At 52.9% G+C, this 25453-nt stretch overlaps 1 protein-coding gene and 1 long non-coding RNA gene across 2 annotated transcripts; both read left to right on the top strand.

Moving 5' to 3' along the window:
* The first annotated feature begins 265 nt into the window (after positions 1-265).
* On the top strand, positions 266-25453 carry SDHB (succinate dehydrogenase complex iron sulfur subunit B). The gene is made up of 8 exons (XM_074558583.1): positions 266-420; positions 4255-4379; positions 6000-6085; positions 15523-15659; positions 16739-16855; positions 19108-19209; positions 22587-22709; positions 25277-25453. Exons 1-8 carry the CDS (start codon positions 295-297, stop codon positions 25352-25354), a joined length of 894 nt encoding a protein of 297 aa, XP_074414684.1. The 5' UTR covers positions 266-294; the 3' UTR covers positions 25355-25453.
* LOC141731803 (uncharacterized) lies at positions 9378-15515 on the top strand. Its single transcript, XR_012583737.1, has 3 exons — positions 9378-14118; positions 14498-15036; positions 15331-15515. It is a non-coding gene; the product is annotated as an uncharacterized LOC141731803 (long non-coding RNA).

The following is a 25453-nucleotide window of genomic DNA, read 5'->3' as shown; positions in this document are numbered from 1 at the left end:
TCTGGGACTCTCTGCTCCCCAGCACCCACCATTTGCCCCATCGGTGTTGGGGCAAGTCCCCTTGAGGCGGGGGTTAGCAGCACAGGTACCTCCATGCAAAACAATGATGCTAGGAATTAACGGAGAGAAAACAAGGGAGATTTAGGAAAGAAAAAGGGAAATTTGGGAAAGAAAAAGGGGATTTTGGGCGTCCTGCTCCCCACCCACAGGCTGCGCCACACCCAACATGGCGCCTCTCCTGAGGGCGCCGCCACACTCAAAATGGCGGGCGCCCCTTCCCGTCAGCGCAGCAAGATGGCGGCGGCACGAGCGCTTCCGGGGCGGTCGGAACTGCTCAGCGCCAAGATGGCGGCGGCCGCGGTCGGAGTCTCCTTGAGGAGCGGAGTCCCCGCACGACTCTTGCGGGCTGGGCCGCGGACGGTGAGGGACCGGGGCGGCCGCAGGGGCTGGAAATGGAGCGGGGAGAGGCGGGGCAGAGGCGGCTGGGGGCTGCAGGGGTCCGGGATGGCGGTGGAAGAGAAGGGCGATGAGCTGAGGGGGAGAGGGAGCTGTGGGGAGAGAGCTGGAATTGGGAGTGTGGGGTCTGGAATTGGAGTGTGGGGTCTGGAGCTAGAGTGGGGGGTCTGGAGGGGGATTGTGAGCGAATTAGGGATGGCAGGGCTTGGGAAGGGGCTGGGGGCAGGAGGAGGTGAGGTAAAAGGGGGGAAGGAGTTGTGGGGAGGGGGCTGGAGAGGGCCTGTGGGGTCTGGAAGGGGGAATTGAGGAGGGAAAGGGTGGGGGAGAGGGTCTGTGGGGTCTGGAAGGGGGAATTGGGGAGGGAAAGGGTGGGAGAGAGGGTCTGTGGGGTCTGGAAGGGGGAGTTGGGGATGGACATGAGGGAGAGGTTGAGAGAGAGGGTCTGTGGGGTCTGGAAGGGGGAATTGGGGAGGGAAAGGGTGGGAGAGAAGGTCTGTGGGGTCTGGAAGGCAGAATTGGGGAGGGAAAGGGTGGGCGAGAGGGTCTGTGGGGTCTGGAAGGGGGAATTGAGGAGGGAAAGGGTGGGAGAGAGGGTCTGTGGGGTCTGGAAGGGGGAATTGGGGAGGGAAAGGGTGGGAGAGAGAGTCTGTGCGGTCTGGAAGGGGAAATTAGGCATGGACATGAAGGGAAGGGTGGGAGAGAGGGTCTATGGGGTCTGGAAGGGGGAATTGGAGAGGAAAAGGGTTGGAGAGAGGATCTGTGGGAGTCTGAAAGAGGGAATTGGGCATGGATGTGAGGGAAAGGGTGGGTGAGAGGGTCTGTGGGGGTCTGGAAAGGGCTGTGCAGGAATTGGGGTGGGCAGGGGGAGCAGTTCCAGTGGGGCTTGAGGGGGACTGGGATGTTGTAAAATCTGGGAAGAGTGGATGGGAAAATGGGGTGGGGTGCGAGGGAATGGGGTCTGTGGGATTTGGGAATAAGGTCAGTGGCAGAGAGGATGGGGGGTTTGGGAAGAAATAGATTCAGTGGCAGAGGGGCTGTGTGGGAATTGGGAAGGAATAAGGTCAGTGGGAGAAGGGCTGGAGAAATCTATGGGATTTGGGAAGGAATAGAGTCAGTGGCAGAGGGGTTGGAAGGGGTCTGTGGGATTTGGGAGAGGGAATGGAGGGAGGGGAGAGCAGAGATCCAGGAGGAAGTGAAATAGGGGAAGAATGGCGGGGAAAAGGGAGGGGCTGAGGGCAGAGGGCAGCTGGAAGGGTCTGGGAGAAAATTGGGAAGAGCAGGGGCAACACTGCAGGAAAAGGTTGGGAAAAGAAGTGGGAACATTCCAGGAAAAGGTGGAGAAAGAGCAGAGGGAACATTCCTGGAGAAAGTTGAGAAGAGCATTTGGAGCATTCCAGGAAAATATTGGGAAGAGCAGGGAGAACACTCCAGGAAAAGGTTGGGAAGAGCAAGGGGAACATTCCTGGAGAAGGCTGGGAATTGCTGTGGGAACATTCCAGAAAAAGGTTGGGAAGAGCAGGGAGAACAGGGCAAAGGGTGATCCCAGCAAGAGCAGGATGTCTTGGGAATTCTGGGATTTGCTGGATCCAGGAGCAGCTCAGGGTTGGAATTTCAGGAATATCAGTCTGGATCCAGGCTGGGGGAGCCCCAGGATATATTTATATAAAACTTTTAAAAATTGTATTAAAATACTTCTCATTTATCTATATATATATAAAATATGTAAATATAAAAATCTCGATGTAAATTTATGTATTTGTAATTGTTATGGTTTTATATTTATCTATAAATATAAATATATTAATATAATGTGTGTATATACATTTATCTACAGACATTATTTATAAAGGTAATGTATATAAAATGCGTGCATAAAGATATACAGATGTAAAATATAATTATATTATTGTAATTACACGTACAACCCACTATACAAATACTTATAATTTACAAACACTTCTATAAATATGTGTAATTTATAGACATACATAGAATATATGAATTTGTTCCATGTAAAATGCATTGTATACTTATATGTACATATATATATATGTGTATATGTATAAATATAAATACAAATATGATGTGTTCTACATAATATGTAATATACACTGTATAAATAGAATATATATTTATATATAAAATATATAAATATAATGTTTAATATACAGTGTTTAAATATAATAAAATATATATTTATATATAGAATATATAAATAAAGTAAACATGTCATTATGTCATTATAGTGACAGTCAGTAGAATATACAAATGCATACATATAATTTATAAACACATACATATAATTTACAAATAAAATACTCCATAAACAATGTGCATATGTGTGTGCACATATGGTTGTGCCTGTATATTTATATGTACATTTATATATACATATATGCATGTTTGTGGCTATGTATTTATCTATACATATATATAAATATATTTTATACAATGTGTTATATAATCTATGCAATGCAATATATAATATATAAACACATAATAATAATAGAAATATTATAATAATAATAATAATAATAATAATAATAATAATAATAATAATAATAATAATAATAATAATAATAATAATAATAATAATGTGAATACATGCAGCATACAGTGTACACATATATATTCACATGTAATTCCAAACATATACATCATTTTTATATATATAGGTGTGGGTAGGCGTATATGTAGTTGTTATATTTTTATACATTTATATATATCTGTATATATACATATATATAATATGTTTTTTAATATATACACACATATCCATCTCTGTATCTCCTTCTGGATCCCTCTTGGTGGGATCTGAGGCTGTTTTTCCCTGAACCTGAGGCTGAATTTCCAGGGATCTGAGGCTGTTTTTCCCTGGATCTGAAGCTGTTTTTCCCTGGATCTGGGATAGGATTTGAGGCTGTTTTTCCCTGGATCTGAGGCTGTTTTTCCCTGGGATATGAAGCTGTTTTTCCCTGGATCCAGGGTGGGATCTGAGGCTGTTTTTCCCTGGATCCAGGGTGGGATCTGAGGCTGTTTTTCCCTGGATCTGAGGCTATGTTTCCTGGGATCTGAGGCTGTTTTTCCCATGGGATCTGAGGCTGTTTTTCCCTGGATCTGAGGCTGTTTTTCCCTGGGATCTGAGGCTGTTTTTCCCTGGGATCTGAGGCTGTTTCTCCCTGGATCTGAGGCTGTTTCTCCCTGGATCTGAGGCTGTTTTTCCCTGGGATCTGAGGCTGTTTTTCCCTGGATCAGAGGCTGTTTTTCCCTGGGATCTGAGGCTGTTTCTCCCTGGATCTGAGGCTGTTTTTCCCTGGGATCTGAGGCTGTTTTTTGCTGGGATCTGAGGCTGTTTTTCCCTGGATCCAGGATGGGATCTGAGGCTGTTTTTCCCTGGATCCAGGATGGGATCTGAGGCTGTTTTCCCCTGGATCTGAGGCTGTTTTTCCCTGGATCCAGGGTGGGATCTGTGGCTGTTTTTCCCTGGGATCTGAGGCTGTTTTTCCCTGGATCTGTGGCTGATTTTCCCCTGGGATCTGAGGCTGTTTTTCCCTGGATCTGGGATGGGATCTGAGGCTGTTTTTCCCTGGATCTGAGGCTGTTTTCCCCTGGATCTGAGGCTGTTTTTCCCTGGATCCAGGGTGGGATCTGTGGCTGTTTTTCCCTGGGATCTGAGGCTGTTTTTCCCTGGATCTGTGGCTGATTTTCCCCTGGGATCTGAGGCTGTTTTTCCCTGGATCTGAGGCTGTTTTTCCCTGGATCTGGGATGGGATCTGAGGCTGTTTCTCCCGGCTCCAGGTGCTCCGGCAGGCGCAGACGGCGGCGGCGGCTCCGCGCCTGAAGAAATTCGCCATTTACAGATGGGACCCCGACAAGGCTGGGGACAAACCCCGCATGCAGACCTACGAGGTGGACCTGAACAAGTGGGTGTCCCTCGGGAATGGGGCTGGGGGGCAATCCCAGCTCCAGGGAATGGCTGGGAAGGGGCTGCTCACCTCTGGCACAGCTGGTTGTGGGCACAGCTCATTCTGAGGAACCCATCCCAAACCCTTCCCAAGGGATCCATCCCAAACCCTTCCCAGGAGCTTCTCCAGAGGGATCCACCCCAAACCCTTCCTGAGGAATCCATCCCAAACCCTTCCTGAGGAATCCATCCCAAATCCTTCCTGAGGAATCAATCCCAAACCCTTCCAGAAGAATCCACCCCAAGCTCTTCCCAAGGGATCCATCCCAAACCCTTCCCAGGAGCTTCTCCAGAGGAATCCATCCCAAACCCTTCCCAAGGGCTTCTCCAGAGGAATCCATCCCAAACCCTTCCCAAGGGCTCTTCCAGAAGGATCCACCCCAAATCTTTCCAAGAGCTCCTCCAGAGGGATCCACCCCAAAACCTTCCCAAGGGATCCGTCCCAAACTCTTCCCAAGGGCTCCTCCAGTGTAATCCACCCCAAATCCATCCCTCCTCCAGAGGGATCCACCCCAAACCCTTCCCAAGGGATCCACCCCAAACCCTTCCCAAGGGATCCATCCCAAACCCTTCCCAAGGGATCCACCCCAAACCCTTCCCAAAGGATCCACCCCAAACCCTTCCCAAAGGATCCACCCCAAACCCTTCCCAAGGGATCCACCCCAAACCCTTCCCAGGAGCTTCTCCAGAGGAATCCACCCCAAAACCTTCCAGAAGGATCCACCCCAAGCTCTTCCCAAGGGATCCATCCCAAACTCTTCCCAAGAGCTCCTCCAGAGGGATCCATCCCAAACCCTTCCCAAGGGATCCACCCCAAACCCTTCCTGAGGAATCCATCCCAAACCCTTCCCAAGGGCTTCTCCAGAGGAATCCATCCCAAACCCTTCCCAAGGGCTTTTCCAGAGGAATCCATCCCAAACCCTTCCCAAGGGCTCTTCCAGAAGGATCCACCCCAAATCTTTCCAAGAGCTCCTCCAGAGGGATCCATCCCAAACCCTTCCCAAGGGATCCATCCTAAACCCTTCCCAGTAGCTCCTCCAGTGGAACCCACCCCAAACCCTTCCAGGAGGATCCATCCCAAACCCTTCCAGTGGAACCCACCCCAAACCCTTCCAGAAGGATCCACCCCAAACCCTTCCAGAAGGATCCATCCCAAACCCTTCCAGGAGCTCCCACTCCCACCCAGCCCTACCCAAACCCCACAGGAGCCACAGCTCCGGTTTTGGGGTGGCTTTGCCCCAGTGAACAATCCCTGGGTGGTGCCCTGGGTGTAAAATGACAGAAATTGTCCCTGAGTGTTTGTCCCTTGTGACTCACAGGGCCAGGCAGGGCTGTCACAGCCTGACCCCAAAAGGGGAAAAGGGGCCAGCACAGTCACTGGGGTTTGGCTTGGCCAAACCCTCAGTGGTCACAGGAGTCTGACCCACCCTGCCCCTGGGCTGCCCTGCTGCTCAGAGATCCCTGTGGGATCCCCACAGAATTCCTGGGAATTGTTAAAAACCCCTTTAGGTGCTGCTGAGGGCGGGTGCAGGGGTCACACCCTGCATGTGGGGGCTCTGATCTGGGGTTTGTGCCGCAGGTGTGGGCCCATGGTGCTCGATGCCCTGATCAAGATCAAGAACGAGATGGACTCCACGCTGACCTTCCGCAGGTCCTGCAGGGAGGGTAAGGACAGAACAGTCCCACCTGGAGTGCTGTGTGTGCTTGGGGACAGCACATTCCCACCTGGAATGGCCCCTGTGTGTGCTTGGGGACAGCACATTCCCACCTGGAACCCTGTGTGTGCTTGGGGACAGCACATTCCCACCTGGAACCCTGTGTGTGCTGAGTGTGGGAGCCCCAGGGAGCTCAGAACCCTCCTCTCACATCCCTGGGGATAAAACACCTGAGTGAGACAGGGAGTAAAACTGCTCAGAACCCCTCTCCTCCTACTCACAGGATTGAAACACTTGAGTGGACCAAGGAGTAAAACTCTTCAGAACCTCTCCTCTCCCATCCATGGGCATAAAACTCCCAAATAAACCAGGGAGTAAAACTGCTCAGAACCCCTTTTCTCCCATCTCTGGGGATAAAACGCCCAAGTGACCCAAAGAGTAAAACTCTCCTTCATCCATGGGGATAAAACCAAGTGAACTAAAGAGTAAAACTGCTCAGAATCCCTCTCCTCCTATCTCTGGGGACAAAACACCAAGGAGTAAAACTGCTCAGAACCCCTCTCCTCTCACTTCTGGGGATAAAACGCCCAAGTGACCCAAGGAGTAAAACTCTCCTCCACCTATGGGGATAAAACCAAGTGAAACTGCTCAGGAATTCACTGCTCAAGGAGTAAAACTGCTCAGAACCCCTCTTCTCACATCCCTGGGATAAAACACCTGAGTGAGCCAGGGAGTAAAACTGCTCAGAACTCCTCCACCCATGGGGATAAAACACCAAGGAGTAAAACTGCTCAGAAGTCTCTCCTCTCCCACCCATGGGGGTAAAACACCCAAAGGAACCAAGGAGTAAAACTCCTCAGAACCCTTCTCCTCCCACTAGGGATAGAGCACCCAAGTGAACCAAGGAGTTAAACTGCTCAGAACCCCTTTCCTCTCATCTCTGGGGATAAAACACTTGAGTGAACCAAGGGGTAAAACTTTCCTCCACTCATGGAGATAAAAAAGTGAACTGAGGAGTAAAACTGCTCAGAATCCCTCTCCTCTCATTTTTGGGGATAAAACACCCAAATGAGCCAGGGGGTAGAACTGCTCAGAACCCCTCTCCTCTCACTTCTGGGGATAAAACACCAAGGAGTAAAACTGCTCAGAACCCCTCTCCTCCTACTCATGGGATTGAAACACTTCAGTGGACCAAGGAGTAAAACTCTTCAGAACCTCTCCTCTCCCACCCACGGGGATAAAACTCCCAAATAAACCAGGGAGTAAAACTGCTCAGAACCCCTCATCTCACACCCCTGGGGATAAAACACCAAGGAGTAAAACTGCTCAGAACCCCTCTCCTCTCACTTCTGGGGATAAAACCCCCAAGTGACCCAAGGAGTAAAACTCTCCTCCACCTATGGGGATAAAACCAAGTGAAACTGCTCAGGAATTCACTGCTCAAGGAGTAAAACTGCTCAGAACCCCTCTTCTCACATCCCTGGGATAAAACACCTGAGTGAGCCAGGGAGTAAAACTGCTCAGAAGTCTTCCACCCATGGGGATAAAACACCAAGGAGTAAAACTGCTCAGAAGTCTCTCCTCTCCCACCCATGGGGGAAAACACCCAAAGGAACCAAGGAGTAAAACTCCTCAGAACCCTTCTCCTCCCACTAGGGATAGAGCACCCAAGTGAACCAAGGAGTTAAACTGCTCAGAACCCCTTTCCTCTCATCTCTGGGGATAAAACACCTGAGTGACCCAAGGGGTAAAACTTTCCTCCACTCATGGAGATAAAGTGAACTGAGGAGTAAAACTGCTCAGAATCCCTCTCCTCTCATTTTTGGGGATAAAACACCCAAATGAGCCAGGGGGTAGAACTGCTTAGAACCCCTCTCCTGTCACTTCTGGGGATAAAACACCAAGGAGTAAAACTCCTCAGAACCCCTCTCCTCCTACTCATGGGGATAAAACACTCAAATAAACCAAGGAGTGAAACTCTTCAGAACCTCTCCTCTCCCACCCACGGGGATAAAACTCCCAAATAAACCAGGGAGTAAAACTGCTCAGAACCCCTCTCCTATCACTTTTGAGGATAAAACACCCAAATTTGAACCCAAATGAACCAGGGAATAAAACTACTCAGAACTCTCTCCTCCCATCTCTGGAGATAAAACACCAAGCAGTAAAACTGCTCAGAATCCCTCCTCTCACACCCCTGGGGATAAAACACCCAAATAAACCAGGGAGTAAAACTGCTCAGAACCTCTCTTCTCCCACTGTGGGATAAAACACCCAAATGAACCAAGGAGTTAAACTGCTCAGAACCTCTCTCCTCTCACTTCTGGGGATAAAACACCCAAATGAACCAAGGAGTAAAACTGCTCAGAACCACTCTTCTCCCACTGTGGGATAAAACACCCAAGTGACCCAAGAAATTAAACTGCTCAGAACCCCTTTCCTCTCATCTCTGGGGATGAAACAGCCAAGTGGCCCAAAGAGTAAAACTTTCCTCCACCCATGGGGATAAAACACCCAAATGAGCCAGGGAGTAAAGCTGGAGTTGGTGCTCCCAGGGTGTAATGACACAGTTGTGAGCTGCCAGCTCCAGTAATTCCTTCCACAGCTCCCAGTTGTTCCAGTTTCTCTCCCAGTCTGGTTCCTGTGTGTGGGGAGATGAGGATTCCAGCAGTGGGGCTGGGGTGGGAGCAGTGGGGGCTGTGCCAGTGCTGCTGTGGGAATCACACTGGGGGAACTGGGAGAGAGCATCAGGACTTCCAGGAACAGCTCCAGGAATCTCCTCCTTGGCCCTTGGGCCGAGGGCAGGGCTGGAGTGGGGAAAAGGGCACTGCTGGGTTGGGGTTGTGGCACTGCTGGGTTGGGGTTGTGGCACTGCTGGGTTGGGGAAAAGGGCACTGCTGGGTTGGGGTTGTGGCACTGCTGGGTTGGGGTTGTGGCTGCTCCCAGATCTGGTTTGGGGCTGCTCCCAGACTTCCCCTGGGAAAAACTCCTGAGTCACGGGTCAGGCTGGGCTGTGGGAGTGCAGTCCTGGCTGGAATGAGTCTGGATTTGGGGTCACACTGGGCTGTGGGAGTGCATTCCTGGCAGGAGTGACTCTGGCTTTGGGGTCCTGCTGGGCTCCTGGGCTGTGGGAGTGCATTCCAGGCTGGAATTACTCTGGATTTTGGGGTCGCACTGGGCTGTGGGAGTGCATTCCTGGCAGGATTGACTCTGGATTAGGGTCCTGCTGAGCTGTGGGATTGCCTTCCAGGCTGGAATGGCCCTCTGGATTTGGGGTCCTGCTGGACTCCTGGGCTGTGGGGTTGCATTCCTGCCTGGAGTGACTCTGGATTTGGGGTCCTGCTGGGCTCTGTGAGTGCATTCCTGGCAGGATTGACCCTGGATTTCAGGTCCTGCTGAACTGTGTGAGCAAATTCCAGGCTGGAATGATTCTGGATTTCAGGTTATGCTGGGCTGTGGGAGTGCAGTTCTGGCTGGAATGGCTCTGCATTTAGGGGGTTTACTGGGCTGTGGGGTTGCATTCCTGGCAGGAGTGACTCTGCATTAGGGTCCTGCTGGGCTGTGGGATTGCCTTCCAGGCTGGAATGGCCCTCTGGATTTAGGGTCCTGCTGAGGTGTAGGAGTGCATTCCAGGCTGGAATGACTCTGGATTTAGGGGGCTTACTGGGCTGTGGGGTTGCATTCCTGGCAGGAGTGACTGGATTTAGGGTCCTGCTGGGCTGTGGGAGTGCAGTCCTGGCTGGCAGGACTCTGGATTCCAGGCTGTGCTGAGCTGTGTGAGTGCATCCCTGTCTGCAGTGACTCTGAATTTAGGGTCCTGCTGGGCTCTGGGGTTGTATTCCAGGCTGGAATGGCTCTGGATTTCAGGCTGAGCTGTGTGAGTGCATCCCAGGCTGCAGTGACTCTGGATTCCAGGCTGTGCTGAGCTGTGTGAGTGCATGCCAGGCTGCAGTGACTCTGCATTTCCAGCTGGCTCTGCAGGCAGGGCAGTCTCAGGGCAGGCAGTGCCTGTGGATGTTTTGTCTGGGCTGGGAATGCAGAGCAGCCCTCCTGAGGCACCTTTTCCCCTGGAATCTGCAATAATTCCACACAAGCTGGGGCTCCCAGACAGCCACAACTCCTGCCCTGAATATTTTCCCTGCTCAGGACGGGTTTTCAGGCCGGGCTGGTTCCATCCTGCCCCTCTGAGGCTCCCCCAGTGCCACATTCCTGCTGCAGGCCCTGCTCCCCTCCCAGCTGCCTGCAAAATGCCTGGGAGCCTTTCTGCAGTGGGAGGAACCTCACAGGGGTCATTTCATCCCTTTGTGGGGCTGTTTTTGTCCTCCTGTCACCTTTGGGAGGGCAGTTTGTACCCTGGAAATGGGCACCAGGGGAGGGGGCTGCTCCTGAATCACAATCCTGAATTTCAGGGATGAGGAGGCTGAGAGGGGATCCCATCAATCCCTATAAATATTTCCAGGGGATGGTGCCAGACCCTTCCCAGCAGTGCCCAGAGACAGGACAAGGAGCAGCAGCCACAAATTAAAACACCAAAATTCCTGCTGAACCTTTGGAAAAAAAACTTTATTTTTCTGGAGTGGAATTCAGCTCCAACTTTTAGAGGGAAAAAGGGTGGAGTGAGGTTTGTGAGATTTGTGAGTTTGCTGTCGCTTGGGTCCATCCTGTGAGCTCCCAGCACAGAAAGGAGGGACCCTCCTGTCACCTTTGGGAGGGCAGTTTGTACCCTGGGAATGGACACCAGGTGAGGGGGCTGCTCCTGAATCACAATCCTGAATTTCAGGGATGATTTGGGGCATTTTATTCCCTGTTTGTTCCAGAGATGGGGAGGCAGAGAGGGGATCCCATCAATCCCTATAAATATTTCCAGGGGATGGTGCCAGACCCTTCCCAGCGGTGCCCAGAGACAGGACAAGGAGCAGCAGCCACAAATTAAAACACCAAAATTCCATTAAAACACAAAAATTCCATTAAAACACCAAAATTCCTGCTGAACCTTTGGAAAAAAACTTTATTTTTCTGGAGTGGAATCCAGCTCCAACTTTTAGAGGGAAAAAGGGTCAAGTGAGGTTTGTGAGATTTGTGAGTTTGCTGTCACTTGGGTCCATCCTGTGAGCTCCCAGCACAGAAAGGAGGGACCCTCCTGTCACCTTTGGGAGGGCAGTTTGTACCCTGGGAATGGGCACCAAGGGAAGGGGCTGCTCCTGAATCACAATCCTGAATTTCAGGGATGATTTGGGGCATTTTATTCCAGAGATGAGGAGGCTGAGAGGGGATCCCATCAATCCCCATAAATATTTCCAGGGGATGGTGCCAGAACCTTCCCAGCGGTGCCCAGAGACAGGACAAGGAGCAGCAGCTACAAATTGAAACACCAAAATTCCATTAAAACACAAAGATTCTTGCTGAACCTTTGGAAAAAAAAAAATTATTTCCCTGGAGTGGAATTCAGCTCCAACTTTTAGAGGGAAAAAGGGTCAAGTGAGGTTTGTGAGTTTGGTGTCACTTGGGTCCATCCAGTGAGCTCCCAGCACAGAAAGGAGGGACCCTCCTGTCACCTTTGGGAGGGCAGTTGGTACCCTGGGAATGGGCACCAGGGGAGGGGGCTGCTCCTGAATCACAATCCTGAATTTCAGGGATGATTTGGGGCATTTTATTCCAGAGATGAGGAGGCTGAGAGGGGATCCCATCAATCCCTATAAATATTTCCAGGGGATGGTGCCAGAACCTTCCCAGCGGTGCCCAGAGACAGGACAAGGAGCAGCAGCCACAAATTAAAACACCAAAATTCCATTAAAACACAAAAATTCCATTAAAACACAAAAATTCCATTAAAACACCAAAATTCCATTAAAACACAAAAATTCCATTAAAACACCAAAATTCCATTAAAACACAAAAATTCCATTAGAACACCAAAATTCCATTAAAACACCAAAATTCCATTAAAACACAAAAATTCCATTAAAACACAAAAATTCCATTAAAACACCAAAATTCCATTAAAACACAAAAATTCCATTAAAACACCAAAATTCCATTAAAACACAAAAATTCCTGCTGAACCTTTGGAAAAAAACTTGATTTTTCTGAAGTGGAATTCAGCTCCAGCTTTTAGAGGGAAAAAGGGTCAAGTGAGGTTTGTGAGATTTGTGAGTTTGCTGTCACTTGGGTCCATCCTGTGAGCTCCCAGCACAGAAAGGAGGGACACAACCAGGCTCAGTTGGGAATTTTAGGGGTAAAAAAGGGGGTCCCAAACCCCCCTGGACACATTTCAGTGCCATCTTCTCCAGGTTTGGATGGTTCCCAGAGGTTCCCTTCCAGCCCTGGGATTCTCTCTCTCCCCATATTTTAATGCCATTTTTTGTTGTATTTTTTAATTTTTTATTTATTTTATTCCTCTCTCATCCCCCACCTCATGTCCCAAACCCAAGAGCAGAGCTGGATGTTGTCCCCTCCCCAAATCTCACCCAAACCCCCTCATTTGCTGCAGGGGAAGGAGCTGCCCCATGGAAAAGGGGTTTGGGTGCTGATGGAAGCAGCTCCTGTGTTTGATCCCTGCTGAAGTTAAACATCTTTCAGCCCCAGTGGGGAATTCTGACCTTCTTCTCTTTTGGGACATTTGTGGGATGGATTTCCTGGTGAAATGGGAGGGTTTTTTTGGGAATCTGGCAGGTTGGAAAGAGGTTTTCTGAGACAGGTGATAGAACTGATAGAACACAAAGTGGTTTTTGGGGATGGCTGAGGCCTCTGGAGGAGGAGCAGGAGGCTTTTGCAGAACCTGTGTTGAGGTTTTGTGGTATGGTTGAAGACCCTGGTGTGGTGAGAAGAGATTTTTTGGGATAAGTGAGGATCCCAGAAAGTTGGGAAAAGCCTTTCCAAGAGGTTTCCTGGGAGAAGTGGGGACCTTGGTGTGGTGAGAAGAGATTTTTTGGGGTTATTGTGGACCCCAGCATGTTGAGAGCCTTTCCAGGAGGTTTTCCAGGACAGGTGAAGACCCTGATAGAACAAGAAGGGTTTTTTGGGGATGGATGAGGCCTTTGGTGGAGCAGCAGGAGGCTTTTCCAGAACCTGTGACAAGGTTTTGGGATGGGTGAGGACCCTGGTGTGGTGAGAAGAGATTTTTTGGGATAAGTGAGGATCCCAGAAAGTTGGGAAAAGCCTTTCCAGGAAGTTTTCTGGGATGGGTGAGGACACTGATAGAACAAGAAGGGTTTTTGGGGATGGATGAGGCCTTTGGTGGAGCAGCAGGAGGCTTTTCCAGAACCTGTGACAAGGTTTTCTGGGTGAAGTGAAGACCCTGGTGTGGTGAGAAGAGATTTTTTGGGATAAGTGAGGATCCCAGAAAGTTGGGAAAAGCCTTTCCAAGAGGTTTTCTGGGTCAGGTGAGGACCTTGGTGTGGTGAGAAGAGATTTTTTGGAGCAAGTGAGGATCGAGAAGAACATTTCCAGGAGGTTTTCCAGGACAGGTGAAGACCCTGATAGAACAAGAAGGGTTTTTTGGGTACGGGTGAGGCCTCTAGGGGATTGGCAAGAGGCTTTTCCAGAACCTGTGACAAGGTTTTTTTGGGATGGATGAGGACCTTGGTGTGGTGAGAAGAGATTTTTTGGGATAAGTGAGGATCCCAGGAGGTTGGGAAGAGCCTTTCCAGGAGGTTTTGTGGGACAAGTGGGGACCTTGGTGTGGTGAGAAGAGATTTTTTGGAGCAAAGGAGGATCCCAGAAGAGCCTTTCCAGGAGATTTTCTGGGATGGGTGAAGACCCTGATAGAACAAGAAGGGTTTTTTGAGGATGGATGAGGCCTTTGGTGGAGGAGCAGGAGGCTTTTCCAGAACCTGTGACCAGGATTTTTGGGGTGGATGAGGACCCTGGTGTGGTGAGAAGAGATTTTTTGGGATAAGTGAGGATCCCAGCAGGTTGGGAAGAGCCTTTCCAAGAGGTTTTCTGGGTCAGGTGAGGACCTTGTTGTGGTGAGAAGAGATTTTTGGAGTAAGTGAGGATCCCAGAAAGTTGGGAAAAGCCTTTCCAAGAGGTTTCCTGGGACAAGTGGGGACCCTGGTACAGTGAGAAGAGATTTTTGGAGTAAGTGAGGATCTCAGGAGGTTGGGCAGAGCCTTTCCAGGAGGTTTTCATTGGACAGGTGGGGACCTTGGTGTGGTGAGAAGAGATTTTTTGGAGCAAAGGAGGATCCCAGAAGAGCCTTTCCAGGAGGTTTTCCAGGACAGGTGAAGACCCTGATAGAACAAGAAGGATTTTTTGAGGATGGATGAGGCCTTTGGTGGAGCAGCAGGAGGCTTTTCCAGAACCTGTGACAAGGTTTTTTGGGTGAAGTGAAGACCCTGGTGTGGTGAGAAGAGATTTTTTGGGATAAGTGAGGATCCCAGGAGGTTGGGAAAAGCTTTTCCAGGAGGTTTTCATTGGACAGGTGAGGACCTTGGTGTGGTGAGAAGAGATTTTTTGGAGCAAGTGAGGATCGAGAAGAACATTTCCAGGAGGTTTTCTAGGATGGGTGAGGACACTGATAGAACACAAAGGATTTTTTGAGGATGGATGAGGCCTTTGGTGGAGCAGCAGGAGGCTTTTCCAGAACCTGTAATGAGGTTTTTTGGGTGAAGTGAAGACCCTGGTGTGGTGAGAAGAGATTTTTTGGGATAAGTGAGGATCCCAGCAGGTTGGGAAGAGCCTTTCCAGGAGGTTTTCTGGGATGGGTGAGGACACTGATAGAACAAGAAGGGTTTTTGGGGATGGATGGAGGAGCAGGAGGCTTTTCCAGAACCTGTGACCAGGATTTTTGGGTGAAGTGAAGACCCTGGTGTGGTGAGAAGAGATTTTTTGGATAAGTGAGGATCCCAGGAGTTTGGGAAGAGCCTTTCCAGGAGGTTTCCTGGGACAAGTGGGGACCTTGGTGTGGTGAGAAGAGATTTTTTGGAGCAAGTGAGGATCCCAGAAGAGCCTTTCCAGGAGGTTTTCTGGGATGGGTGAGGACACTGATAGAACACAAAGAGCTTTTTGAGGATGGGTGAGGCCTCTAGGATATTGTCAAGAGGCTTTCCCAGAACCTGTTACGAGGTTTTTTTGGGATGGATGAGGACCCTGGTGAGGTGAGAAGAGATTTTTTGGGATAAGTGAGGATCCCAGGAGTTTGGGAAGAGCCTTTCCAAGAGGTTTTCTGGGATGAGTGAGAACCCTGGTGTGGTGAGAAGAGATTTTTTGGGGTTAATGTGGATCCCAGCAGGTTGGGAAGAGCCTTTCCAGGAGGTTTTCTATGATGGATGAAGACCCTGGTGGTTTCAAAGTGGTTTCCCAAAACCCTTGATGTTGGGAAGAGTTTTTTTTGGGATCCTGATGGGTTTGGAAGGCCCAAGCAGAGATTCCCCAGCACAACCCAGGTGGATTTTTGGGGGCCAGCAGTGCCAATCCCACCCTTGGCTCTCTGCTGTTCCCCCTCAGGGATCTGCGGCTCCTGCGCCATGAACATCGCCGGCGGCAACACCCTGGCCTGCATCAAAAAAATCGACAGTGACCTCAGCAAAGTCACCAAAATCTACCCCCTGCCCCACATGTACGTGGTGAAGGACCTGGTGCCGGTGAGTGCAGGGCCAGGGCACAGCCAGGGCTGGGCCAGGCAGTGGCAGCTGCCACCAGGGCCGGGTGGCACCGGGGTGGGTGCCGGTGAGTCAGGGTGTGCTGGCCTGGAATGTGGCAGCTCCGGGGAGGGAATGGCACCTCCTGCTCAGGTGTGAATTTGGGGTGAGGCTGGGCCAGGAAGGGATTTAGGGGGGATTTAGGGGGGATTTTGGGAAGAGGCTGTGCCCCCGAGGGTGGGGCTGAAGGGAGGGGTCAGGGCCCCACGGTGTGGACAGCAGGGCTGGGATTTGGGGTGGGATTTGGGGATGGGGATGTTCCTTGATTGTCCTCAGCCCCAGAACCAGATCCCTGTGCTGTTCCTGCCCCAATGACAGCAGGGATGGGATGTGGGGATGGGGATGTTCCTTGATTCTCCTCAGCCCCATATCCAGATCCCTGTGCTGTTCCTGCCCCCAGGATAGCAGGAATAGGATTTGGGGTGACCAGCAGGGCTGGGATTTGAGGTGTATCCAGCTGGGGTGGGATTTGGGGATGGGGATGTTCCCTGATTCTCCTCAGCCCCATAACCAGGTCCCTGTGTTTTTCCTGCCCCCAGAATTGCAAGGGTGGGATTTAGGGTGCATCCACCTGGAGATGTTCCCTGATTCTCCTCAGCCCCAGAACCAGGTCCCTGTGCTTTTCCTGCCCCAATGACAGCAGGGATGGGATTTGGGGATGGGGATGTTCCCTAATTCTTCTCCTCAGCCCCATAACCAGGTCCCTGTGCTGTTCCTGCCCCCAGGATAGCAGGAATAGGATTTGGGGTGGATCCACCTGGGTGGGATTTGGGGATGGGGATGTTCCCTAATTCTTCTCAGCCCCATAACCAGATCCCTGTGTTTTTCCTGCCCCCAGGACACAGGGCTGGGATTTGGGGATGGGGATGTTCCTTGATTCTCCTCAGCCCCATAACCAGGTCCCTGTTCTTTTCCTGCCCCAATGACAGCAGGGCTGGGATTTGGGGTGGGATTTGGGGATGGGGATGTTCCCTGATTCTCCTCAGCCCCATAAGCAGGTCCCTGTGCTTTTCCTGCCCCAGGACCTGAGTAACTTCTATGCCCAGTACAAATCCATCGAGCCCTACCTGAAGAAGAAGGACGAGTCCAAGGAGGGCAAGCAGCAGTACCTGCAGTCCATAGAGGATCGCCAGAAACTGGTCAGAAACTGCAGCTTGAGTGCTGAAACCCTCCCAGAGCAGCCCAGGGTCACAGCTGAGCCCTGAGCCCGCTCCCAGTCCCACAGTGTGGGACACGGCCCCACAGCTCAGCACAGGGAGCTGGGCTTGCCAGGGGGGCTCTGATCCCATTGCTCCCTATTCCATTCCATTCCATTCCATTCCATTCCATTCCATTCCATTCCATTCCATTCCATTCCATTCCATTCCATCCAACCCCATCCCATCCCATCCCATCCCATCCCATCCCATCCCACCCCACCCCATCCCATCCCCATCCCACCCCATCCCATCCCATCCCATCCCATCCCATCCCACCCCATCCCATCCCATCCCATCCCATCCCACCCCATCCCATCCCATCCCATCCCATCCCATCCCATCCCATCCCATCCCATCCCACCCCATCCCATCCCATCCCATCCCCATCCCATCTCCATCCCCATCCCATCCCATCCCATCCCACCCCATCCCATCCCATCCCATCCATCCCCATCCCATCCCCATTTCCATCCCCATCCCATCCCATCCCATCCCATCCCATCCCATCCCATCCCATCCCATCCCATCCCATCCCATCCCATCCCATCCCATGTGCAATTCCTGCTGCTGGGAGCTCTCTGCAGGCTCCAGTGGGGAGAGGGTCTCTGGCTGTGCTCCCACCTCTGTGTGGGTTTTGCAGCCTGGGAAGCTCCTGAGAAAAGCTCAGGGGCGAGATTTGGGGTGTCTGTGTCGAGCAGGGGGGATTTGAGGGCAGTTTTTTGGCAGCTCTTTACAAGGCTGATGTGTGTGGCCAAGGTTTGGGGTGGATTTCATGGCTGCCACAGGGATTAGGGGTTTTTCCTCTGAGCTGCCAGGATGGATCCATCATTCCAGGATTCCGAGCTCAGCCTGGCCCTGCTCCACTGGGGAGGCACCAAATCCCATTTTGGGAGGGAGAGGTGGATGTGAGCAGCAGGAAGGGAGGCTGGGCAGGGCTGTGACCGTGTGCACATGGAGGATGAGGGCAGAGAAGGATCTGACTCCGTGTTTCAGAAGGCTGATTTATTATTTTATGATATATATTACATTAAAACTATACTAAAAGAATAGAAGAAAGGATTTCATCAGAAGGCTGGCTAAGAATAGAGTAAGAAGGAATGGTAACAAAGGCTTGTGGCTCAGACTCTCTGTGATTGGCCATTAATTAGAAACAACCACATCAGACCAATCCCAGATGCACCTGTTGCATTCCACAGCAGCAGATAATCAATGTTTACATTTTGTTCCTGAGGCCTCTCAGCTTCTCAGGAGAAAAAATCCTAAGGGAAGGATTTTTCATTAAAGAGTCTGTGACACAAGGTGGGAGTGCAGGAACCTGAGGTGGGCAGGGGTGCAGGAGAACCCAGCAGCTCCCCCTTCCTCTCCAGGCCCTGCCCTTCCCCTGCTGCCCCAGGTCCTGGTTCAGTGTGGGGCTCCTGGAACCATGGAATGAAAACCCTGAGCTGGAAGGGGGCCACAAGGACCATGGGGGGGCCACAAGGACATTTTGGGGACCACAAGGACATTTTGGGGACCACAAGGACCCTGAGGGGGCCACAAGGACATTTTGGGGACCACAAGGACCCTGAGGGGGCCACAACGACTTTGGAGGGACCACAAGGACCATGAGGGAACCACAAGAACCATGAGGGGACCACAAAGACATTTTGGGGACCACAAGGACCATGAGGGGACCACAAAGACATTTTGGGGACCACAAGGACCCTGAGGGGACCACAAGGACCATGAGGGGACCACAAGGGCCATGAGGGGACCACAAGGACCCTGGGGGGACCACAAGGACATTTTGGGGACCACAAGGACCTTGGAGGGACCACAAGGACCATGAGGGGACCACAGGGACATTTTGGGGACCGCAAGGACCCTGAGGGGGCCACAAGGACCATGGAGGACCACAAGAACCATGGGGGGTTCACAAGGACCATGAGGGGACCACAAGGACATTTTGGGGACCACAAGGACCATGAGGGGACCACAAGGACATTTTGGGGACCACAAGGACCATGATGGGCAGCTCCTGGCCCCGGTCTGGGAGGGTTGGGGTTGTTCCCTCAGGAATTGCTGCCTCACACAGGAGCTGCTCCGTGGGGACAGGGGTGGCTCCCCTGTGTCAGCAGCCCCGTGGTGACAGCGTGCTGTGTCCCTGTGTCACCAGCCCGTGGTGACAGCGTGCTGTGTCCCCTCCCTGGCAGGACGGGCTCTACGAGTGCATCCTGTGTGCCTGCTGCAGCACCAGCTGTCCCAGCTACTGGTGGAACGGGGACAAATACCTGGGCCCTGCCGTGCTCATGCAGGTGAGGACATGTCACTGTCACCTACCAGTGCCACCTACCAGTGTCACCTGCCAGTGTCACCTGCCATTGTCAGTGTCACCTGCCAGTGTCACCTACCAGTCTCAGTGTCACCTACCAGTGTCACTGTCACCTGCCAGTGTCACCTACCAGTGTCAGTGTCACCTGCCAGTGTCAGTGTCACCTGCCAGTGTCACCTACCAGTGTCAATGTCACCTGCCAGTGTCAGTGTCATCTGCCAGTCTCAGTGTCACCTACCAGTCTTAGTGGCACCTGCCAGTGTCACCTGCCATTGTCACTGTCACCTGCCAGTGTCACTGTCACCTGCCAGTGTCACCTGCCAGTCTCAGTGTCACCTGCCAGTGTCAGTGTCACCTACCAGTCTCCGTGGCACCTGCCAGTCTCAGTGTCACCTGCCATTGTCAGTGGCACCTGCCAGTGTCACCTACCAGTGTCAGTGTCACCTGCCAGTGTCACCTACCAGTGTCAGTGTCACCTACCAGTCTCAGTGTCACCTGCCAGTGTCACCTACCAGTGTCAGTGTCACCTGCCAGTCTCAGTGTCACCTGCCAGTGTCAGTGTCACCTGCCATTGTCACCTACCAGTGTCAGTGTCACCTACCAGTGTCAGTGTCACCTGCCAGTGTCAGTGGCACCTGCCAGTGTCACCTGCCAGTCTCAGTGTCACCTGCCAGTGTCAATGTCACCTGCCAGTGTCACCTACCAGTGTCCGTGGCACCTGCCAGTGCCAGTGTCACCTGCCAGTGTCACCTGCCATTGTCAGTGTCACTTACCAGTGTCAGTGTCACCTACCAGTCTCAGTGTCACCTGCCAATGTAAGTGGCACCTACCAGTGTCACCTGCCATTGTCAGTGTCACCTGCCAGTGTCACCTACCAGTGTCAGTGTCACCTGCCGGTGTCAGTGGCACCTACCAATGTCAGTGGCACCTGCCAGTGTCACCTGCCAGTGTCAGTGTCACCTACCACTGTCAGTGCCACCTGCCAGTGTCACCTGCCAGTGTCACCTGCCAGTGTCACCTGCCAGTGTCACCTACCAGTGTCAGTGGCACCTGCCAGTGTCACCTGCCAGTCTCAGTGGCATCTGCCAGTGTCACCTGCCAGTGTCATCTACCAGTGTCAATGTCACCTGCCAGTGCCAGTGTCATCTACCAGTCTCAGTGGCACCTGCCAGTCTCAGTGGCACTTGCCAGTGTCACCTACCAGTGTCACCTGCCAGTCTCAGTGTCACCTGCCATTGTCAGTGGCACCTGCCAGTCTCAGTGGCACCTGCCAATGTCACCTACCAGTGTCACCTGCCAGTGTCAGTGGCACCTGCCAGTGCCACCTGCCAGTGTCAGTGTCACCTACCACTGTCAGTGTCACCTGCCAGTCTCAGTGTCACCTGCCCGTGTCAGTGTCACCTGCCAGTGCCAGTGTCACCTGCCAGTGTCACCTGCCAGTCTCAGTGTCACCTGCCAGTGCCAGTGTCACCTACCAGTGTCAGTGGCACCTGCCAGTGGCACCTGCCATTGTCAGTGGCACCTGCCAGTCTCAGTGTCACCTACCACTGTCAGTGTCACCTGCCAGTGTCACCTACCAGTGTCAGTGTCACCTACCAGTGTCAGTGGCACCTGCCAGTGTCACCTGCCATTGTCAGTGTCACTTACCAGTGTCAGTGTCACCTACCAGTGTCAGTGTCACCTACCAGTGTCACCTGCCAGTCTCAGTGTCACCTGCCAGTGCCAGTGTCACCTGCCAGTGTCACCTGCCATTGTCAGTGGCACCTGCCAGTGTCAGTGGCACCTACCATTGTCAGTGTCACCTGCCAGTGTCACCTGCCAGTGTCACCTGCCATTGTCAGTGGCACCTGCCAGTGTCAGTGTCACCTACCAGTCTCAGTGGCACCTGCCAGTGTCACCTGCCAGTGTCAGTGTCACCTACCAGTGTCAGTGTCACCTGCCAGTGTCAGTGTCACCTGCCAGTGCCAGTGTCACCTGTCAGTGTCACCTGGCCGGTGCTGGTGCCTTGGAGTGGCTGCCTAGAGGAGCCAGGCAGGGTTAGGAGGATGAGGTGAGTGTTTATTTCAGTGGGCACACCTTGGGCACTGAGAAACCTCTGAGGCCACGCCCAGAATGGACAATGGGCACGAGTTTTTCAGACAATTATACATTTTTAACCCCATTTACATATCAGGGGTTAATCCTCCTTCAGTTGATGAAGTATTTACCCCAAGTTTGCTGCTCCCCAACTCATTTTGTTGGTACTTTTTGGGCCTTGAAGCTGGAGGGTGTCCTTGAGTTTCAGGCCCAGAGGAATTGTTGTGTGTGAGCAGAACGGGAGAGCAGCAGCTGGCACTGTGGAGTTCAGAGTTAGGCACTAAAGCAGCACAGGATCTCAAAATGCAGAGTATAAAATCCTCAGGCAGCAGTGTCACCGGCCTGGCCTGGCACTGCTGGGTGGTGTCACTGTGGGATCCCCAGCTGGTGCCAGCAGTGTCAGTGTCCCCAGCAGTGTCTGTGTCCCCAGCAGTGTTCGTGTCCCCAGCAGTGTCTGTGTCCCCAGCAGTCTGTGTGTGAGTCCCCAGTAGTGTCCCCAGTGGTGTTTGTGGTGTCCCCAGCAGTGTCCCTGTCCCAGCAATGTCCCCAGCAGTGTCTGTGTCCCCAGCAGTGTCTGTGTCCCCAGCAGTGTGCATGTGTGTCCCCAGAAATGTCCCCAGTGGTGTTTGTGGTGTCCCAGCAGTGTCCCAGCAGTATCAGTGTCCTTGTCTCAGCAGTGTCCCTGTTCCAACAGTGTCCCCAGCACTGTCCCTGTCCCCAGCAATGTCCCTGTCCCAGCAGTGTCCCAGCAGTGTCCCTGTCCCAGCAATGTCCCTGTCCCAGCAGTGTCCCTGTCCCAGCAGTGTCCCAGCAGTGTCCCAGCAGTGTCCCTGTCCCAGCAATGTCCCTGTCCCAGCAGTGTCCCTGTCCCAGCAGTGTCCCCAGCAGTGTCCCTGTCCCCAGCAATGTCCCCAGCAATGTCCCCAGCAGTGTCCCAGCAGTGTCCCAGCAGTGTCCCCAGCAGTGTCCCTGTCCCAGCAGTGTCCCTGTCCCAGCAGTGTCCCAGCAGTGTCCCAGCAGTGTCCCTGTCCCAGCAGTGTCCCAGCAGTGTCCCTGTCCCAGCAGTGTCCCCAGCAGTGTCCCAGCAGTGTCCCTGTCCCAGCAGTGTCAGTGTCCCTGTCCCAGCAGTGTCCCTGTCCCAGCAGTGTCCCAGCAGTGTCCCAGCAGTGTCCCTGTCCCAGCAGTGTCCCAGCATTGTCCCTGTCCCAGCAGTGTCCCAGCAGTGTCCCTGCTGTCCCTGTCCCAGCAGTGTCCCAGCAGTGTCCCTGCTGTCCCTGTCCCCAGGCGTACCGCTGGATGATCGATTCCCGGGATGATTTCACCGAGGAGCGCCTGGCGCAGCTGCAGGACCCGTTCTCGCTGTACCGCTGCCACACCATCATGAACTGCACCCGCACCTGCCCCAAGGTACCGGGACACGGGGGGACAGGGGGGACAGGGGGGACACTGGGCACATAGGGGACATGGGGGACACTGGGGACACAGGGGGAAATGGGGGACACTGGGCACATGGGGGACATGGGGGACACTGGGCACATAGGGGAAATGGGGGACACTGGGGATACAGGGGACACTGGGCACACAGGGGACATGGGGGACACTGGGCATACAGGGGACACGGGGGACATGGGGGACACTGGGCACACGGGGGACATGGAGGACACTGGGCACACAGGGGACACGGGGGACATGGGGGACACTGGGCACATAGGGGACATGGGGGACACTGGGCACATGGGGAACATGGAGGACACTGGGCACATAGGGGACATAGGGGACATGGGGGACACTGGGCACATAGGGGAAATGGGGGACACTGGGCACATGGGGAACATGGAGGACACTGGGCACACAGGGGACATAGGGGACATGGGGGACACTGGGCACATAGGGGAAATGGGGGACACTGGGGACATGGGGGACATGGTGGGGACATGGAGGGACACAGGACATGGAGGACACTGGGCAGATGGGGGACATAGGGGGACATGGAGGACACTGGGCACATGGGAGACATGGCACATGGGGGGACACAGGGCTTGGGCTGGCCCAGGGGGACATGGAGACATGGCCTGGCATGTAGGGGACACGGGACACGGGGGGACATGGAGAGACATGGGGGACACAGGGTGTGGGCTGGCACAGGGGCACACGGAGACACGGCCTGGCATGGAGGGACATGGGGCACAGGCTGGCATGGAGGGGACATGGGGGGACATGGAGACACAGGGGACATGGGGAGACATGGGCTGGCATGGGGGGACGCAGCCGAGCATGGAGGGACATGGGGCACAGCCTGGCATGGAGGGGACACAGGACACGGGAGGACATGGAGAGACACAGGGGACACAGGGCATGGGCTGGCACAGGGGGACATGGGGACATGGCCTGGCATGGAGGGCACACAAATCACTGGGGCAGTGTCCACAGCCTGAGATGGAGCCCCTGGAATTCCCAGTCTGCCCCCAAAACAAGGCTGGAATGGGTCTGGACCCTTTGGAATTCCCAATTTCCCTCCAAAAGTGAGGCTGGGATGGGTCTGGACCCTCTGGAATTCCCAATTTCCCTCCAAAACTGAGGCTGGAATGGGTCTGGACCCTTTGGAATTCCCAGTTTGCCCCCAAAGTGAAGCTGGAATGGGGCAGGGCTGCATTGGAGCCCCTGGAATTCCCAGTCTGCCCCAGAACTGAGACTGGGATTGGTCTGGACCCTTTGGAATTCCCAATTTCCCTCCAAAAGTGAGGTTGGGATGGGTCTGGACCCCCTGGAATTCCCAATTTCCCTCCAAAAGTGAGGCTGGGATGGGTTTGGACCCTCTGGAATGTCCCTAAACTGAAGCTGCAATGGGGCAGAGCTGCATTGGAGCCCCTGGAATTCTCAATCTGCCTCCAAAGTGAAGCTGGAATGCATCTGGACCCCTTGGAATTCCCAGTTTGCCCCCAAAACTGAGGCTGGGATGGGTCTGGACCCCCTGGAATTCCCAGTTTGCACCTAAACTGAAGCTGCAATGGGGCAGAGCTGCATTGGAGCCCCTGGAATTCCCAATCTGCCTCCAAAGTGAAGCTGGAATGCATCTGGACCCCCTGGAATTCCCAGTTTGCCCCCAAAACTGAGGCTGGGATGGGGCAGAGCTGCATTGGACCCCCTGGAATTCCCATTCTGCCCCAGAACTGAGACTGGGATTGGTCTGGACCCCCTGGAATTCCCAATTTCCCTCCAAAAGTGAGGCTGGGATGGGTCTGGACCCTCTGGAATTCCCAGTTTGCCCCTAAACTGAAGCTGGAATGGGGCAGAGCTGCATTGGAGCCCCTGGAATTCCCATCCAGGCCGGACTGGGATTTTTAGGAAAAAAAAGGAGGTTTTGAGCTGCTCCTCTAACAAATGTTTTAATGAGTAGCAGCACATTTGTGAATTAGCTACAATTTAAATCTGTCCTGCAGAGAAAGGAAGGACAATTTCAGCCAAAGTCCAGCTTTTAGGGGATAAAAAAGTGGGGTAGCAGCAGATTTGTGACTTTGCAGTCACTTGGATCCATCCTGTGACCTCCCAGCTTTTTAAAAAGGACAGAACCAGCTGAATTCCAGCTTTTTTGGGGAAAAAAAAGTAAAATAGCAGCAGATTTGGGAGTTTATCACAACTGTAACCCATCCTGTGACCTGCTGGGGTTTGGAAGGAAGGAGAGTTCCAGGTTTTAGGGGAAAAGGGAAGGGAAGGGAAGGGAAGGGAAGGGAAGGGAAGGGAAGGGAAGGGAAGGGAAGGGAAGGGAAGGGAAGGGAAGGGAAGGGAAGGGAAGGGAAGGGAAGGGAAGGGAAGGGAAGGGAAGGGAAGGGAAGGGAAGGGAAGGGAAGGGAAGGGAAGGGAAGGGAAGGGAAGGGAAGGGAAGGGAAGGGAAGGGAAGGGAAGGGAAGGGAAGGGAAGGGAAGGGAAGGGAAGGTGCTGCAGCCCCCCCAGGCCCTGACCAGCCTCTCCCACAGGGGCTGAACCCTGGCAAAGCCATCGCTGAGATCAAGAAGATGATGGCGACCTACAAGCAGAAGGCAGCGACTGCCTGAGGGCCGAGTGACCCCGGAGTGACCCGGAGTGACCCCGGAGTGACCCTCACACCTGTGCCACGGTTACCTGTGCACCTGCAATAAAGGCTGTAAAGAACA

Source organism: Zonotrichia albicollis, chromosome 25, assembly GCF_047830755.1.
Source record: "Zonotrichia albicollis isolate bZonAlb1 chromosome 25, bZonAlb1.hap1, whole genome shotgun sequence".
NCBI lineage: Eukaryota > Metazoa > Chordata > Aves > Passeriformes > Passerellidae > Zonotrichia > Zonotrichia albicollis.
This window is presented reverse-complemented; position numbering and strand designations above follow the sequence as displayed.

Bases quoted from the DNA above. Each gene is read 5' to 3' on its own strand.
- SDHB (XM_074558583.1), top strand. From the start codon at position 295: ATGGCGGCGGCACGAGCGCTTCCGGGGCGGTCGGAACTGCTCAGCGCC. The intron at 15,660-16,738 runs GTGAGTGCAGGG...TTCCTGCCCCAG, and splicing joins TGGTGAAGGACCTGGTGCCG to GACCTGAGTAACTTCTATGC. The intron at 16,856-19,107 runs GTCAGAAACTGC...CCTCCCTGGCAG, and splicing joins TAGAGGATCGCCAGAAACTG to GACGGGCTCTACGAGTGCAT.